This window comes from Aquarana catesbeiana, linkage group LG11 (genome assembly GCF_042186555.1).
Source record: "Aquarana catesbeiana isolate 2022-GZ linkage group LG11, ASM4218655v1, whole genome shotgun sequence".
Classification (NCBI taxonomy): domain Eukaryota; kingdom Metazoa; phylum Chordata; class Amphibia; order Anura; family Ranidae; genus Aquarana; species Aquarana catesbeiana.
The window spans coordinates 223,478,914-223,498,258 of record NC_133334.1 but is presented as its reverse complement, the minus strand read 5'-3'; the positions used below and the strand labels follow the sequence as shown (position 1 = coordinate 223,498,258).

The window sequence follows — 19,345 nt, the reverse complement described above, 5'->3', positions numbered from 1 at the left end:
TCATTGTTTACTCATAACAACCTGGGCCCAGGTCTGAGTTACTACACAAACTGCTCCATGGATGTCTTAGTTTCGTTGCACAGGTTGTGCCCAGTTCAAGCCCATGGTATGTTCGGACTTGAGGGGGGTAACTAACTATCCCCTATCAGGAAATTCTAAGTTAATGCCCCTGCCAAAGAATATGGTCAGGAGGCTGTTGAGATATGAAGCTTTTGACACTTGCTTGCCCCCTTGAGGAGCGCTGAAGTTCTTGTTCTATGTATCCTCTTAATGATGGATCGACTTTACTGTGGGGTCGCAATATGGTTTACTTCCCTCCGTTTGACTTTTAGTACCTCACAGCCTGTTATAGTCCATTAGCAGAGATCTCACATTTGGAAGGCCGCTTGAACTGCTGCTTACCCCCCGTGTGCAGTCTCGGGTGGTTAGGCTCGCCTCTTCCATGGACCCCCTGTTGCAGCCGGCGAGCTGACTTGGTTTGGTATTGAAACCCGCCTCAGTTTGGGGTGGTCGGGTGCGGTGGGGGGGTGGGGAAAGTTCCCCTAATGGGGCTAGTTTAATTTACGTTGGATATTGGGCTGTTTTTAGTTTGGTTTTGGTTTTGTTTTATAATTGCACTAATTGGTCCGGGGGTCCAATCCAGGAGCCGTGACCTACATTGATCCTAACATTCTTATCATTCTTAGTAACCATGTCCTCCCTTAACATCATCTCCTGGAACACCAGGGGACTGAACTCCCCGGTCAAGCGTTCCCTGGTGTTCCAATTCATTAAAGCTTATAACCCACATATATGTGTGCTCCAGGAAACGCACCTAATAGGAAGTAGGGTTCTGGCCCTAAAAAAACCATGGGTGGGCTACCACTACCATCTACTCACTCCAGCTTCTCTATGGGTGTTACTATCCTGATACTGAAATCTCTTCCTTTCCGGCTCCTGGATTTGGCCCTGGACCCCGATGGTCGATATGTTATCATTCATGCTAAAATATACTCTCTAACGTGGACCATTGTGGGCTTATATTTGCCTCCTCCGGCTTCATTGCTGGTGCTCAATCTGATCACCAGCAAATTAGCCGACTTTGTATCTGACAACAATATCATACTGGGTGATTTTAATCTGGTCCCTGACCCGGATCTTGATAGACTAACGTCTGCGGGACAAGATTACCCTGGGTTGACTGAGTGGGCGGATACCTATGGCCTGACTGATGTCTGGAGGTGGCGACACTCCCAGACCAGGACATACACATGCCACTCAGCCTCTCATAGAACGTTTTCCCGAATAGACTTAGTCTTCGCAGGAAGTCCGGTCCTCCCACGGGTCACAGACCTACGAATATTGCCTAGAGGAATCTCTGATCACGCTCCCTTGTTGTTGTCATTGGACCTTTCCCTGGGCTCTGTAGACAAGATATGGAGGCTCTCTAGGTTTTCGATTTCAGACACCGCTGTGGACTCCCAATTCAGAACAAAGCTGCTTGACTTCTGGGCGGTAAATGTGGGCTCGGCTGACCCCACAGTTGTGTGGGATGCCTTTAAGGCCACGACGAGGGGACACTACCAGACCATCATAGCCAGAGTTCGCAGGGAGCGCAAGGCAGATTTGGTAAAGGCTGAGAGGGAGGCGAGTAGTGCAGAGATTCTTTTTGTTCGTACCCGAGACCCTATACACTATTCACAGTTACAACTTATGACGAAGGAGGTTGTTCATTTTCGTACCCCTCTTACCCAGAAAAAAATGTTAGCTCAATCCCAACGGGTATTTGAGCAGGGGGAGAGGGCAGGCCGTCTGCTGGCCTGGCTCTCCAGGGAACAGGCAGGGGGGATGAGCATCTCCCACATCAGGGATCCCTCGGGACAGATAGTCCAGACACGGAAGAGATCAATAGCTGCTTTGCGGAATATTACGAATCCCTCTACACGTCCAGGGCAGACTATAGAGGAGAGGATCTGGTAGCATACCTAGATAACATTGATATCCCAACCCTTACAGTAACGTATCATGACAAGTTTGACGCCCCAATTACGTCCTTAGAAATACTCCAGGCACATAAATCAATGCAGACAGGGAAAACACCGGGACCCGATGGTATCCCTGTGGAGTTTTACAAACAATATGCTACAGAACTAGTGGATAAACTTCAGGGCCTCTTCTCTGCATTGACGCGCCTCAAGAAACTTCTGGATACAATGAGTGAAGTGATCATAGTGGTGATCCCCAAGCCAGGGAAAGACCCTACTTTATGTTCCTCGTATCGTCCCATATCCCTCCTGAATGTGGATGCAAAAGTACTGGCAAAAGTATTGGCCAATAGGCTTAACTTGGTCATTACTGCCCTGATCCACAGGTATCAAACAGGCTTCATGCCCGGGAGAGGTACTAACATTAATATTAGACGCCTTCATACTCACATAGACAGGGCAGACGAGACGTCCAAGGGAACGGTGGCCTCACTCGACGCGGAGAAGGCTTTTGACTCCATCGAGTGGGGCTACTTATGGAAAGTGCTCTCGCGATTTGGGTTTGGCCGGGTTTCACGAAATGGCTCCACATGCTATACCATTGCCCTTCAGCCAGAATACGCACCAACGGTTGCCTATCAGAGAAGTTTAAATTATTTCGGGGCATGAGACAGGGGTGTCCCCTTTCCCCGGGCCTATTTGCTCTGACGCTGAAGCCCCTGGCTATATTGCTGAGGGCCGACCCCGGTGTAAGGGGGCTTCAGGTGGGCCCAATCGAGGAGAAGATATCGCTGTATGCGGACGACGCTCTGCTCTACTTAGCGGATGCGTCGTCCTCTTTACAGACTGCACTAGGTCTGATTAACCGATTCGGCGGGTATTCGGGGATTCATATTAATTGGGATAAGTCGGTTCTGTTCCCGCTCCATCCGTCAACTCCTAGAGTTCCACACGCGCAGCTTAAATGGGTAGACGACTTCAAGTACCTGGGGATTAAAATTAGTGGTAAAGTCCAGGACTATATGGACAACAATCTGCGACCACTCATGACACAGCTAACGACTAAGTGCGCTGCTTGGCATTCCCTTCCACTGACCCCGGTTGGCAGAGTAAATCTGCTAAAAATGATTTACCTTCCCAAATATTTATATTTTTTCCGCAACACCCCCATACATATCCCTAGGGCTTTTTTCCGAAGGTTGGAGAGTCTGCTGATACACTTTTTCTGGGCTGGGAGGCCACCCAGGGTGGCCAAGCAGATCCTATGTCTCCCACTTTCGAGGGGGGGACTGGCACTACTGAACTTTCAAATTTATTATTGGGCAGCTGTTCTTGTCATGATTCGGTGGTGGTTCTCCCAACCCACACAGAATCCTGCGGTCACTCTCGAAGCAGCCATTCTGGGTTCCTTTGCAGCCCTGAGCAATCTCCCGTTTCGTGGACTTAGGGCTAGCCCATCCATGACAACTCCAATGCGAACCACCATAAGGGTCTGGCAGGAGGCTAGGAAGATATACGGGAAACCTAATCATATCTCACCTCATATGCCCCTATAGGGTAACCCCATGCTCCCTCACCTTCACAGTATACCGGACCCCTCTATTTGGGCAAAAAAGGGTATTCTTACATTAAAACATATAGTTCAGGACAATAGGCTTATGACTTTCCAGGCCCTGAGGCAATCATTTGCTATCCCATCCTCCTTCCAATTCAGATATTGGCAGCTAAAGCACGCTTTTGAAGCTCAGTTCCCTGCCCCCCTTATTTTGGAACCAGACTCCATTGAACGGCTCTTGATTTCCAGTGTGATGGGGAAGCCACTTTCAACATTATATGTATACCTTACATTAGAGTATGACACCAAACTAACTAAGACATGGGAAAAGTGGAGGGTTGATATTCCTTCCCTGGACGAGGAGGAATGGAAGGAGTGTTTAATCTCTTACATTCCTTCCATGATCGCGGCAAAAGATAGGTTCATACAATTTAAGTTCCTACACAGAGCGTACTTCATCCCACAGGGACTGGCCCGCATTTACAATCAAAGAGACCCCAATTGTCAGAGATGCAGACAGGAGGTGGGCACCTTTTGGCACATGGTCTGGTCCTGTCCCAAACTCAGACACTTTTGGTCAGCAGTGGCCTCCACACTGAGCAATGTCACAGGTTTAAATGTACCGGCCGATCCTCAGATACTATTGCTCAGCCATTTGGAGGATATTGAGGGAGATAGGTATAGTAAATTGTGTCTTAACTTCGCATTATATTATGCTAGGCGTGAAATCTTACTGCTATGGAAACTAGCAGAGCCTCCTACTCTGGCCTCGTGGAGAAGGTCAGTGAACATGGTACTTCCCCTGTATAGAATGACATATGAAAGTAGGCAATGCCCAGGGAAATTTGATAAAATCTGGTCCTCTTGGGTAGACGCCTCTGGGGACCCTAAACCCCCTACCCCATAATTATGCTGTGAAACTCACTGGAGGACATCCTATATCTCATGCCTATTCCCCTTGTGCCCGTTCCCTCTCGCCCCCTTCCCTTTCCTTCGCTTAGGTTGCCTAGTGAAAAAATTTATAGGCTTACTCAGTTATTGAGGTTATTCATCAGAAAGAGTAAAGTGACATTAAAAGAAATGCAGTCCCTTTTAGGTCAATAAGCCTTTGCGACAAGAATATTGCCCATGGGTAGAGTCTTTTCAAGAAGGTTATACACGTCTATATCTGGTCTTAAAAACCCGTCGACACATATAAGAATTGCTTTAGACATTTAAACAGGACTTGATGGTTTGGTTACAATTCTTGATACCTTTTAATGGAAAAACATTGTGGCAGCAGGATTTTATTATTGATAGTGACTTTCATCTAACAACTGATGCGTCTGGTTCAGTTGGTTTTGGCACGATTTGGAAGAATCCTTGGTGTGCGTCTGCTTGGCCAGACAGGTGGATCACTAATGGTTTTTGCAAAAACATAGTGCTTTTAGAGTTATTTCCTATTATTGTTTCGTTAGAACTATGGGGTTCTTCTTTTGCTAATAAGAGGTTATTATTTAGCACTGACAATAAGGGTGTAGCGTTTGCTGTTAATAGTCTCTCATCCAAGTCACCTCCAGTGGTTTCTTATTTACGTCATTTAGTTTTTCTATGCCTGAAGTGGAACATCTGGAGAAAGGCTAAGTATATTCAAGGTAAGACTAACATAATTGCTGATGCTCTCTCACGCCTGCAGATGGACCAGTTTTTCGAGTTACTGCCAGAGACGGAGCTGGTTGGGGTACATTGCCCTTCCCATTTGTGGGATCTGATTTGGTTTTTCAGAACATTAAGAATTCTGTGGCTCTTTCTACTTGGAAGAACTATACTTCTGCATGGCTTTTATGGTCAACGTTCTTATTATCCCTGAAAATTTCTGTTTCTGAATATTCAGAGAATTTAGTTTTCTTATTTATTCACTCGCTGATTCAGAAAAAATATTCCTGGTCTCATATTAGTAAAACTTTGTCAGGTATTTCCTTTTTCTTGCGCCTTTACAATCTGCCTCTGTGTCACAGTTTTTTCTTGGTGAGGCAGGTTCTAAAGGGGTTAGGTTACAGAAGGATGTCAGGTCTCCTATTACGCCTGACATTTTAGCAAGGCTTTGTTTGGTAATCGCACAGGTCTGCTCCTTTAATTATGAAGCCATCCTTTTTAATTCTGTTTTTACTATGGCATTTTTTTGCTGCTTTCAGAATTTCAGAAATTTTACCTGCTTCACGGGCTAGTAATTTGGGCATTTTATTCGTAAATATTAGATTGCTTATAGATGGTTTGAGTATTTTTCTGCGTTTTAGTAAAACAGGCTCTCTAGGTATGGGGTCTTGATAACTTAAAAGGAGTGCCGAGATGCAAGTGTTTGCCCGGTAAAAGCTTTTCATTATTATTATGATTTAAGACCAAAAATTTCAAATTTCTTATTTATCCATAGGGATGGTTCCCCACTAACTATTTACCAATTTTTAGTGGTCTTGAAAAAATGTTTGACACACCTCAATTTGGGTCATTTAAAGATAACATCTCATGCTTTTCGAATTGGAGCGGCTACTGAAGCTGCTCGGATTGGTTTAGAAGAAAGTACCATTAAAAAAATAGGGAGATGGAGTTCCAATTCTTTTAAGTTATATATTCGTCCTTATTATTATTATTGTTCTGTTACAGGTTTTCACCGTACAGTTTGGATTGTGGGTCATTCTTATATTTTCTGGGCACAGAAAAGAGCGGCAGATATAATTTATTCAGAGAATTTGGGCCTGGATCCTTCATCTTTTCACATTCATTGTTATGGACGGAGGGGTATGTTATGGGAAGATTTGGTTTTTGAATTAGGCAGATTATATGCAGTATATGATGCTCCGGATATACTTATTGTACACCTCGGTGGTAACGATATTGGTAAGATGAAAACGTTTGATCCAATTTCTAATATGAAGGATACGTTTAGATTCTTAAAGTTAGTTTCGCCAGACACGGTTCTGTTTTTTTTCTTAAATAGTACCACGTTTCCGTTGGTTAGAATCTACGGTTTTTCAAACCTCTTAAGAAAGTCCGTAAAAGGATAAATAGGGCTTTAGAGAAATTTCTTGTTCCTGAGTTGGGTATGTCGTTTCGTCATTTCAAACTTGAAGGTGGAGTGCAAGGATAGGCGTGCGCAAGGGGTGTGCCAGGTGTGCCTGTTAATGGTGGGCAGGTGACAGGTAAATCGCAATCCTTCCTTGCCGATCCTCAGAACCTGGACAGGAGAGGTGGTGGGGTGGAATTTAGTGGATCCGATCTGCATTTTCCTCCTGCAGCAGCTGAAAGTAAGCTTCTCCTCCTCTCTCTTTTGTCAACATTCAGCTGCCACAGGAGGAAAATATAGGGGATCGGTACTAATATATGCCACCCCACCACTCCTCCTTTGCCTGTTCCTCTTCCTTCTGTTGCCTGGGTCCCCCATGTGCTCCCTTGCTCGCCTTTCCTCCCATTGTTTCAGGATGGAGAGCGGGGAAGAGGCCGGTAAATATGTAAAACGCAAATGTGTTGGAGCTTTGGGATGCACACCCTAATGCAATAGGCTGTGCACACCTGTGCATGGTTTGTATAGACATGATGGCATACATTTATCAGACGTGGGTTTGGATATTCTTAATTTAGATCTACAAACATGCATAGAGTCGGCCGCGGTCTGGGGTTGTGTTGACAGAAGGGTTGCTGTTAACAACCCTTCTGTCGATTGGGAGATTTAAGAAAAAAGGTTTCATGATAAATGTTGAGTCAGCTCGAGTCTCAGTGGCTGGGCTGAGTATGGTTTATTGCTTGATAAATTTTTGGTTGAGAATATGATTTTATGAAAATAGAATTTGATGTTATAATCAATTAATTTTGTATAAACCAATAAATCAGGCCATGGCCAATGTTATCCAAAAAAATAAAAATAAAATAATAAAAATTACATAATAAATATATGTAATTAAAAAAATATATGATAATAATAAATATAAAATAATAATAATTATTCATGTGGTGTGTTTTTTATTATTAAAGCTATGCATGTTTGTTGGTTTGCATGATGCCTGCGATCCCATGGGGCAGAACAAGGGGGAAGCCGTTTTAGGCCCCCCTTTCCTCATGGGATCGCGGCATCGGCATTTAGGAAACATTTGAAGGGTTTTTTTAAGGAATTTTAAATCTGATTGGCTAATTAGGGTCAGGTGATCCAAAGGGTTATAGAAGGTTAGTAGGTTGATGGAGATTGGTCAGTTAAGGTCAGGTGTCATAGAAGATTCTGGAAGGTCAGCAGTTCAGTTAGGGATTGTTCAGTTAGGGTAAGGTGTTTTAGAGGGTTCTAGAAGGTTAAGAGTTCAGATAGGGATTGGCTAATAAAGGTCAGGTGACCTTTCAGAATATTCTAGAAGGCCTTTTTTGGTCTATTTAAGGAGCTGTTCCGTTAGGGTCGGTGCTAGTCGCCAGAGAAATTACAGCGCAGAAGAGCTCCCCCCTAATCCCCCCCCCGTTTCATGATAAATGTTGAGTCAGCTCGAGTCTCAGTGGCTGGGCTGAGTATGGTTTATTGCTTGATACATTTTTGGTTGAGAATATGATTTTATGAAAATAGAAATTGATGTTATAATCAATTAATTTTGTATAAACCAATAAATCAGGCCGTGGCCAATGTTATCCAAAAAAAAGAATTATAATAATAAATAAATAATAAATATATATAATTAAAAAAAAAAATAATAATAATAATAAATATAAAATAATAATAATTATTCGTGTGGTGTGTTTTTCATTATTAAAGCTATGCATGTTTGTTGGTTTGCATGATGCCTGCAATCCCATGGTAACTGGGAACAGACTAGTGTTACAAACATCTAAGGTCTGGTCACGAGGTACAGGAAGGAAGGAGTTAATGAGCACGTATGAGGTCTGTGCTATGTGCTTAGTGGGACCCCATTCTGCTTATGGAAGTGAGGTAACAGAGGGCGCTGGACTGGTGGAGTGGGTGCAGGCTCAGTACAGCGCGCTCCTAATGCGAAACATACAAGCACAGTGTGTAGCGACATGGGACAAAACACTTGTCAGAGGAAATTTTCACCTCATCACTACACACAGTGAGGATCATCTCTAAGTCGAGAAAGTGTCTTAATGTTTGACTTTTCACATGACAGTGTGTAGCCTGGTCCCGGGCATTATTAAATGTGCTCCACGCAAAGTATACCTCTACAGTATGTGCACGGGCGCTGTAAGACTCCATCCACAGCTGACTTCAGTCTTTTCAGGATCTGTCGCTGGAATTTGATACTTGCGAGACTGTCAGATTCCTGATCCCTAGCTGTGTGCTTTGGTTTCACCCACCAGTTCCATTGTCACTATAACACAGAGTCACAATGTAGGGGCTTACAAGAGATAAAACACACATTGTGGCCATAGTTCTTGAACACATATAAGACGGAATGGGTAGCCTGCCGTAGGCTAGTTAACAAAAATTTTGACTGTGCTGTACTCAGTGCAGTGGCAATTTATTTTTCAGGTATGATCAGGGTTACCCTCTGCAAGAAGCTTCCAGAAATAAAGTAGGTTGGTCAGCTACTGGCTTATGAATATTGATCTGGTCTCAGCTAATCCCTGGAAGGGGATGCTCAGGTGGCCAGATAGAAGATACATTTTGGGAATGTCTGTTCAAAGCTCTCTTCTCCTGAAGCCTCTGGCCTGGGAGGAGGCCTGTGTTGCTGAGGAACTGCTGCTAGGCCTCAGCATGTGCTTAGTTGAGGGCCTGGAAGAACCTGGATTGAAAGACATTTGTTAGAGGACACCACCTTAGAGAGCTGGGCTGGAGAAGGACCCCTTTCACTGAAAAGTGAAGCTGGTTGGACACAGCTGTCCCTGGACATTGTGAATAGGACGCTTGACTAGGACTAGAGTTGCGCCAGAACTCTCAAACATCGCAAAAGTTTGGACCCGAACCACAAACCCCAATAAAGTCTATGGGACCCGAACTTGAAAAATCAAAAGTGCACATTTTGAAGGCTTATATTCAAGTTATTGGCAATGAAAAGGGTATGGGGGCCCGGGTACTGCCCTGGGAAACATATATCAATGCAAACAAAAATTGTGATCGTTTTTAAAGGAGCAGTGATTTTAATGATGCTTAAAGTGAAACAATAAAAATGAAAAATTCCTTAGTCTGCCTGTAAAGTGACGCATCTGTACCATGTATAGAACCTCCTGCAGCAAAACTGACATATATAAAGAAAAAAAATGACATTTAAATTGATTTTCCCTGCAGGCTTTCTTTATTTTGTATACAACAGCTTGGGGAGACTGTATGATGAGGCCACAAGTTAGAGCAGTCGGCACAAGATTAGAGATTTTTTTGATAAATTCTGGTGTCTCCTTGGCAGACTTTGGATGGAAATAACACATTTTTGCACCACAGTGAGCAAGTCTTATGTGAAGAAGCCAATTTATAGTACACTCAGGCTAAGATTAAGATTTTTTTTTTAGATAAAGTCTGGTGACTCTTTCCCAGACTTTGGATGGAAGTAACAGGTGCGGAAAAATTGGGCTTTGGTGCTGGTGGTGCCTCCACACTGTAACCCTATAGAGGTACTCTTGAAAAAAAAAATCTGTTTATTTTTCTTATGTAGCAAAGTCCCAGGGCCCCTGAAGCCCAATGGTGACCTCCAGAGTTAAGGACAGCTGACATCCTTCAGTGTAGAGTGGGTTACAAGGCATGGTGGGTGTAATGCAAGATGAACAGGTGGGCGCCAGACACTTTTTGAATGCAAAGAGATTTATTGTCTCTTAAACAGAACTGTGGGAGAGAGGATTAGGGCCAGGACACCCTTAGGTAGATGTAATATCAAGAAAACAAAAAAAAAAACTAAAAAAGAAAACATTTAAGAATTGGTTAACTGTAATATTATAAATATTTGAGACTTAAGCCCTGGTTGACACTGATGTGATTTGGCATACGATTAGCATGGGTAACATTACTAAACAGAGGAAAGCGTACCCTGCCTGAGTACAGACCACGTCCACCTTTGCCTGTGGACACAGACGCTGCTGGCCCCCTCAGAATGGCATGGGAAAGTCTGCCTCTCCTTGTTGGCCTCCCAGACATGATGGGGGGGGCTTATTACCCAAATTTAGCCATTGGCTGCACGTGCTGATCAGATGCCGGTCGCCTGCTGGTTTTCCAGCATGCTTGTTTGATAGAAGCCGGTCATAGGACCGGCTTCTGTCTGACAGGCATCTGTACACATGGGCAGTGTACCAGCTGATTTCAGATGATATTCAAAACGGCATAAGACAGGATGTGTGTTACTAGACAGATAGCCAAGAAAATATATATAAAAAAAAAAATTAAAAAAATAAAACATTTAAGAATTGGTTAACTGCAATACTATAAAGATTTGAGGCTTAAGCCCTAGTTCACATTGATGTGATTTGGCATACGATTTGACATGTCAAGTCACATGCCAAATCGGCAGCCATTGCCAGCAATGGCGCCATCCGAATCGGTGCCATTGATTCCCAAAAGTAGTTTCTGTACTGATATTTTCATGCGGTATTGACTTTTTAAGTGTAAATCAAGCAAACTACTTTGGTAATTTGCTTTGTATTGTCAGTGTTTCCTTATCATGTTTATACTGTTCAAATATTCACTGTGTTAGTTTTCAATAGGAGTTCTGTAGTTTCTCAGGTTGCCAGTAAAAAATGTGCTCCGCTAAGTAAATTTTCTGTTTTGTCAGTAAAAAATACTGTGGGATGTTGGCAACCCTGATTTGACTTTGGAATGTAGGTGTGGATTGTGACTTCCTAGAAATGAAGAATGGAAAATGAAAGTAAAAAGCAATTAGAATATAATACACGACGTGTGTGATGTTCACATTGCTAGAGACTAAGCAGCTGAGCAGGTGAGATCTCCAACAACAGCTCATTTTACATTATTTTATTAACATTTAACTGTGTTGGTTTTAGGTTAGCACATGCAAAGTGAAAAAAAGAGAAAACTTTTGATTTCACTTAACTGGAAAGAACATAGAAAATAAATAGGTATATATAAATGTTATGGGCTTTTGCTATAATTTACCAATTTAATTCTGAGCACTGATGCCGCATACACACGAGCTTAATTTCCGACAGAAAGAGTCCGATGGGAGCTTTTCATCGTATATTCCGATCCTGTGTATGCCCCATCTGACTTTTTCAGACAGACTTAGATAGAGAACATGTTCTAAATTTTTCCGGCGGAACTAATTACTATCGGTAAAACCGCTCGTCTGTATGCTGTTCCGACGCACCAAAAACGACGCATGCTCTGAAGCAAGTATGAGACAGAAGCGCTCAGTCTTTCTAGTGCCGTCGTACGTGTTGTACGTCACCTCATTCTGAACGGTCAGAATTTGGTGTGACTGAGTGTATGCAAGACAGCTTGTGCGGAATTCCTTCGGAACTCCGTCAGAAAAACCTTCAGAGTTTATTCCGACGGCAAAACCGGTCGTGTGTACAGGGCATGACAGAGAACATACGTGTTAGGAGTTAAATTTGTTTCTTCTGGATCTACTTTTTGAAGTAGTATAGATACAAATCTTTGGACCAACCAGTAAGCCTGCTCAGATTCTTTTTATACTAGGAGTCACAGGTGAAATATATTTTATGTGGGAAAGACCAGGAAACCGGCGCAGAGTCATCTAAAAGGGTTTGTAAATGAAAAAGCAAACAAACATAGTAATTTATCTGTAAGGGCTTGTTTACATTAATGTCGTCCTCTCAAGAGTGATCCGTTGTGGATCCATTTTCAAAGGGTGTTTGACAGACAGCTGGGAGGCACCTGTTTAAACCCCTAAAAGCCTGCACCACTGTGCCACAACAGCGTGCATCCCACACAGTTGCTGGGTGATTGTGGCATGGCCCTATGAATGTGTTGAGTGTAGAAATTTGACCTTTGGTTTTCCCTATTTCTGGTTATAATCTTTTTAGGTGCTTATCTAATAGTTTTTTGAAACTATCGATGCTCCCCGCTGAGACCACCGCCTGTGGAAGGGAATTCCACATCCTTGCCGCTCTTACAGTAAGAACCCTCGTAGTTTAAAGTTAAACCTCTTTTCTTCTAATTTTAATGAGTGGCCACGAGTCTTGTTAAACTCTCTTCTGCAAAAAAGTTTTATTTCTATTGTAGGGTCACCAGTATGGTATTTGTGTATTGAAATCATATCCCCTCTCAAGCGTCTCTTCTCCAGAGAGAATAAGTTCAGTGCTCGCAACCTTTCCTCATAACTAAGATCCTCCAGACCCTTTATTGGCTTTGTTGCCCTTCTTTGTACTCGCTCCATTTCCAGTACATCCTTCCTGAGGACTGGTGCCCAGAACTGGACAGCATACTCTAGGTGCGGCCGGACCAGAGTCTTGTAGAGCGGGAGAATTATCATTTTATCTCTGGAGTTGATCCCCTTTTTAATGCATGCCAATATTCTGTTTGCTTTATTAGCAGCAGATTGGCATTGCATGCCATTGCTGAGCCTATCATCTACTAGGACCCCCAGGTCCTTTTCCATCCTAGATTCCCCCAGAGGTTCTCCCCCCAGTGTATAGATTGCATTTATATTTTTGCCACCCAAATGCATTATTTTACATTTTTCTACATTGAACCTCATCATGAGTTCGACTCAAACATTGGCTGTTTGCCCGTTCTCCGAATAGCGAACAATTTGGGGTGTTTGCGGCAAATTCGAAAGCTGCGGAACACCCTTTAAAAGTCTAAAGTGGCGCATGTTTCCCGTGTTTACAACAGTCCGAGAGCAAAATGATATTTCTAAAGGTTCAAGGGGGGGGCGCTCTCTCACCCCCCTCTTTTGCTGTGGCCTGCCAGGTTGCGTGCTCGGATAAGGGTCTGGTATGAATTGTTAGGGGGACCCCCACGCCATTTTTTTTTAAACATTGGTGTGGGGGTCCCCTTAAAATCCATACCAGACCTGAAGGGTCTGGTATGGATTTTGAGGGGACCCCCATAACATTTTTTTTATTTTGGCGCGGGGTTCCCCTTAATATCCATACCAGACCTGAAGGGCCTGGTATGGAATTTGGGGGGACCCCCCTTTTTTTTCTTAATTTTGGTTCGGGGTTCCCCTTAATATTCATACCAGACCCAAAGGGCCTGATAATGCACTGTGGGGGAACCCCATGCCATTTTTTTCAATGACTTTTATGTGTATTGCAGAGACCCAACAATTCATTATAGCCGCGAGTACTTTTAAATTACTTTTTTTTCCTTTAGAAATGTCATTTTGTTCTCGGACTGTTGTAAACACGGGAAACATGCGCCCCTTTACAGGCATACTATAGACACCCCCCAGGTACGAAATTTAAAGGAATATTTCACTTTTATTGTTTCACTTTAAGCATTATTAAAATCACTGCTCCTGAAAAAAACGGCAAAAAACTTTTTTTTTGCATTGATACATGTCCCCTGGGGCAGGACCCAGGTCCCCAAACACTTTTTATGGCATTAACTTGCATATGAGCCTTTAAAATTAGCACTTTTGATTATTCATGTTCATGTCCCATAGACTTTAACGGTGTTCGTGTGTTCGAACGAATTTTTTGCCTGTTCGTATGTTCTGCTGTGAACCGAACAGGGGGGTGTTCGGCTCATCCCTAATCACAAGTTTCTATACTGATAACCAAGATTGAGCCTTATATGAATATGTCATTGTTTGTGTACCCTGCTTTTATTTTTAATGAAACTATTTTTAATGTACTTTTTTATTGTGTACAATGCAATGTTAGTAAATGGTAACCTCCCAAGCACTGTTAGGTGGATCATTTGATAAGCTATTAAATGTTAATGAAAGTTTTAAATAGAATTTAACTTTTGTAAAGTGTGGCACTTACAGTTACGTTATTGACCAATGCAGAGCCTGAATATTAACCACTTCCGGACAGCCCACCGTCGTTATACGTTGGTACTTTGAAGAGGAGTATCGTTGTTATGGCAGCAGCAGCAGTATCCTCTTTTTCAGTGAACGGTCCGTTTTTTTTTACCCCAGATCTCATATATAAGTGGTCCTGTCATGCTTTTTTTCTATTACAAGGGATGTTTACATTCCTTGTAATAGGAATAAAGTGACAAATTTTTTTTAAAACAGTGTAAAAATAAAAAATAAAAGGTAAAATAAATAAGAAAAAACAATTTAAACACGCCCCGTCCCGACGAGCTCGCATGCAGAAGCGAACGCATACATGAGTAGCGCCCGCATATGAAAACGGTATTCAAACCACACATGTGAGGTATCGCCGCAATCGGTAGAGCAAGAGCAATACTTCTAGCCCTAGACCTCCTCTGTAACTCAAAACATGCAAACTGTAGAATTTTTTAAACGTCACCTATGGAGATTTTTAAGGGTAAAAGTTTGTCGCCATCCCACGAGCGGGGCGCAATTTTGAAGCGTGGCATGTTGGGTATCAATTTACTCGGTATAACATTATCTTTCACATTATAAAAAAAAATGGGCAAACTTTGCTGTTGTCTTATTTTTTAATTCAAAAAAGTGTGTTTTTTCCAAAAAAAGTGCGCTTGCAAGACCACTGTGCAAATACGGTGTGACAGAAAGTATTGCAACGGCTGCTATTTTATTCTCTAGGGTGTTAGAAAAAAAAAGTATAATGTTTGGGGGTTCTAAGTAATTTTCTAGCAAAAAAAAAACTGTTCTTAACTTGTAAACAACAAATCTCAGAAAGAGGCTCAGTCCTTAAGTGGTTAAAGGTGGAATTGCATTTAAGGTTTGCTTTTAGGAAAATAAAATAACAATAGTTTTAGAGTTTCAGTTATATATAAATGTCACGGTCAGGTCCTGCAGCATGCCAAGTTATAGAAAAACTGGCTCTCCACCCATCCTGTTTTCGTTAACAGGCTTTTTTTTCCCGGTCTAATCATTTACACCAGTCTGCATACTAAAACCTTTCAGGCTGCTCTCTGTTATGTAGTAGCAGTGAAATGCGTTGTTAAAACGTATCAAACTGTTTACCTTTTCTTTCCTTTTTAATGTATTTTTCTCATGCCTGCATTATTGCTCAACTTTAATATGATGTATTTCACGTGCTATGTCCTCCTTGTTCTGAAATCTTTCTTAGCCCCCCCTTTCATCCACTGTTAATGTGACAAGGGTTAACAGAATTAGGGGCTGTGATAGGCACTCAGCTGCACCCCCCTTCACTTCATAAACCCCATTCCCCCTTACATCGCAGTTCTCCCTTCACTTCAGTGTCCTCATCCTCTTCATATCACACCCTTCACATTACTTCTGAGAATCATAATAAATTGTATAAAGGACCTTTATTTATTTTTTATTTATTTATTTCAGGTAGTTATATAGCGCCGTCAATTTACACAGCGCTTTACATATACATTGTAAATTCACATCAGTCCCTACCCTCAAGGGGCTTACAATCTAAGGTCCCTAACTCACATTCATACATACTAGGGACAATTTAGACAGGATCCAATTAACCTACCAGCATGTCTTTGGAGTGTGGGAGGAAAGCGGAGTACCCGGAGGAAACCCACGCAGGCACAGAGAGAACATGCAAACTCCAGGCAGGTAGTGTCAGTGGTTGGGATTCGAACCAGCGACCCTTCTTACTGCTAGTCGAAAGTGCTATCCACTACACCACTGTGCCACCCATCACAAAGTATTGTGTTTTGATAACTGTGTGCAGTTATTACTTGAAATGATAATCATTATATCAATATATTATATATGTATATAAATATGTATATGATAAAAAAAAAAAATTAAAAAAAATAATAATGAAAAGTGTCCCTTGTACTGATGGCTACTGCTTTGGTTGAAATCCAAATCCTCTGATTCCCCCCACCTGCACCAGAAGATTAAAGGGGTTGTAAAGCTTTGTGTTTTTTCACCTTAATGCATCCTATGCATTAAGGTGAAAAAACACCTTGCACCTCCGGCCCCCCCGAGTCCCCGTTTTACTTACCTGAGCCCCGAATCTCCATGGGCGCGATCCCGCGTTGCTTTCCCCCAGCTCCTTTGGGCTCTTCATTGGATGAATGATAGCAGTGCACCCATTGGCTCCCACTGCTGTCAATTAAATCAATGGCGCACCGGGGGGCGGGGCCGAGTGATACACTTGACGGCTATGGCGCGCCCGCAAGATAACCCCCTTGGGAGAGCGCTTCCCAGGGGGGGTTAGCTCTTGCGGGGAGGAGCCGAGACAGCCGCCGAGGGACCCCAGAAGACGAGGATCAGGGCTCCCTGTGCAAAACAAACTGCACAGTGGAGGTAAGTATGATATGTTTGTTTTTAGAAAAAAAAAAAAAACGAACCTATACAACCCCTTTAATAGAGCAGAAGGTGTATAAACAACAACAAAAGGTGCTACTACCCCAAATTAATGAAACTCCTCCTGAGCTGTCGGGTGCAGGATGTGCAGTTGCTCAGCTGCCAAAGTGATGAATGGATAAAGGACAATCTGCAACTTCATACATGCTCTTTAACCACTTCAGCCCCAGAAAAATTGGCTGCTCAATGACCAGGCCCTTTTTTTGAGATACGGCACTGCGTCGCTTTAACTGACAATTGCGCGGTCGTGCGACGCTGTACCCAAACAAAATTTACACCTTTTTTTCCCCCACAAATAGAGCTTTCTTTTGATGCTATTTGACCATCTCTGCGGTTTGAATTTTTTGCGCTATAAACAAAAAAATAGCGACGATTGTGAAAAAAACACAATATTTTGTACTTTTTGCTGTAATAAATAGCCCCAATTTTGTTTTTTAAAAGATGCAAATTTTTTTCCTCAGTTTAGGCCGATATGTAGTCTTCTACAAAAAGCGTATATTGATTGGTTTGCGCAAAAGTTATCGCGTCTACAAAATAGGGGATAGATTTATGGCATTTTTATTATTATTTTTTTTTTTATTAGTATTTTTATCGGGACTGCGACATTATGGCAGACATATCGGACACTTTTGACACATTTTTGGGACCATTGGCATTTATACAGCGATCAGTGCTATAAAAATGAACTGATTACTGTGTAAATGTAAATAGCAGGGAAGGGGTTAACACTAGGGGGCAGTCAAGGGGTTAACTGTGTGCCCTATGTGTGTGTGTTCTAACTGTAGGGGGGTGGGCTCACTAGAAAATGACAGAGATCACTGCTCCCGATCACTGGGGGATGGGACTCACTATAGGAGATGAGAGATTGTGGTTCCCAGCTTGTTGGAACTCATGATTTCTCTCTCCTCTCCTCACAGAACTGGGTTGTGTGTGTTTACACGTCCCTGTTCTGCCTCTCGTGCCCGCGATCGCTCGTGGCTGGCGGTCATCGCGACCGCCGGTCACGAGCATCGGCACCCCTGCAGTGCTCCTATACCACTTAAAGGGACTGACGTACAGCTACGATGGTTCGCGGGTTCATAGCGACCTGCCGCAGTATAATAAGGGCGGCTGGTCGGCAAGTGGTTAAATCAGTCCAAATTTATTATATCTCCATAAAGATAAAAAGTACAGCAGAGGTAGACGCGTTTCAGCCGCAACGGCCTTTTTAATAGAGCAGAAGGACCTCTGGCAGGCACTCATCAAAACTGCCCACTATGCCCGCCCTTTCCGCCCTTCTCCTCCATTCATAGATGCCATACTATAGCCTCCATGAATGATAAACCATCTATGAATGGAGAATGAGTGGATGAATGATGACAATGGTTGCCAGGACAAATAGAGAGGGTAAATCTCCCCATAAAGAGCAACAAAAGTTGACAGGGGTACTAATCCAACCCTGCTGTATTCAAACTAAAAAAAAGTTTTAGCTATGTGAGGGCTGTATTCTACTAAAACAAATATCCATGAAAAAATAGAGTAAATGCATAACTTACCATGGGGGGGGGGACTATTAAGGGGTTGATTTACTAAAACAGGAGAATGCATAATCTAGAGAAGCTGTGCATAGAAACCAATCAGCTTCCAGTTTTTTTAGCTTGATCAAACAAGCTGAATTTAGAAGCTGATAGGCTACCATGCACAACTGCACCAGATTTTTCACTCTCCAGTTTTCAGTTTTCAACCCCTAAGGTTGGCCATACATTATACAATTTTCTTGTACAGTTTTCCGTTAGATTTTCCAAAACCATGTAATAGGAAGTCAAACCTAAACACTTTCAATTTGTATGCAGTCAGGCAAGCCCTTGCACTACATGGTTGAAAGTAAATCTAAAGAAAATTGAATAAGAAAATTGTATGGTGTATGGCCAGCTTTAGACCCCTTTCACACCGAGGCGTTTTTCAGGCACTTTTGGGCTAAAAATAGCGCCTGTAAAGTGCCTGAAAAACGGCTCCCCTGCAGTCTCAGTGTGAAAGCCCGAGTGCTTTCATATTGAGGCGATGCGCTGGCAGGATGTTAAAAAAACTCCTGCAAGCAGCATCTTTGGAGCGGTGAAGGAGCGGTGTGAAATGAATGGGCAACGCTGCTTAACCGCCAGCAAAGCGCCACTGCATTACAGACACTGCTTCTGCTCTGGGGACAGCTGCCCCGAATGTTGTTATGGACTACTGCTAGAGACGTTTTATGGACTCAGTTAAATATAATATATGTTCATGGGGTCTGCCAGATTGGATTGTGCACCTACTTATTCTTTTTATAAGTTATCATTGAACTATGAAAGTATTTCTAGACACTTGTTGCAATTATACCTCCTCTGACCTTTTTATTGGCAGAAGACAGACAGTTCTGAGCTAGCAGAAAGCTAACAGAAAACACAAGACATGCCTTTGAGAGTAAGTATAATTTTCCCCTATTTCCTGTTATTTGCACCATATCTTTGACAAGGAAACCCTTGTAA

At 42.7% G+C, this 19,345-nt stretch overlaps 1 protein-coding gene and 1 long non-coding RNA gene across 2 annotated transcripts in view; one reads left to right on the top strand and one right to left on the bottom strand.

Annotated features, from left to right (window-relative positions):
- Positions 1–19,345, bottom strand: part of LOC141112506 (uncharacterized) — a 114,532-nt gene that overhangs the window by 10,648 nt on the left and 84,539 nt on the right. The gene's annotated exons all lie outside the window — the stretch shown is intronic.
- The window catches only part of LOC141112504 (phospholipase A and acyltransferase 3-like), a 60,140-nt gene continuing 52,102 nt past the window's right edge, over positions 11,308–19,345 (top strand). The window contains exons 1-2 of the mRNA XM_073605394.1: positions 11,308–11,402; positions 19,221–19,280. Coding sequence (XP_073461495.1) covers positions 19,269–19,280 — 12 coding nt within the window. The 5' untranslated portion in view covers positions 11,308–11,402; positions 19,221–19,268. The remainder of the gene's footprint in view (positions 11,403–19,220; positions 19,281–19,345) is intronic.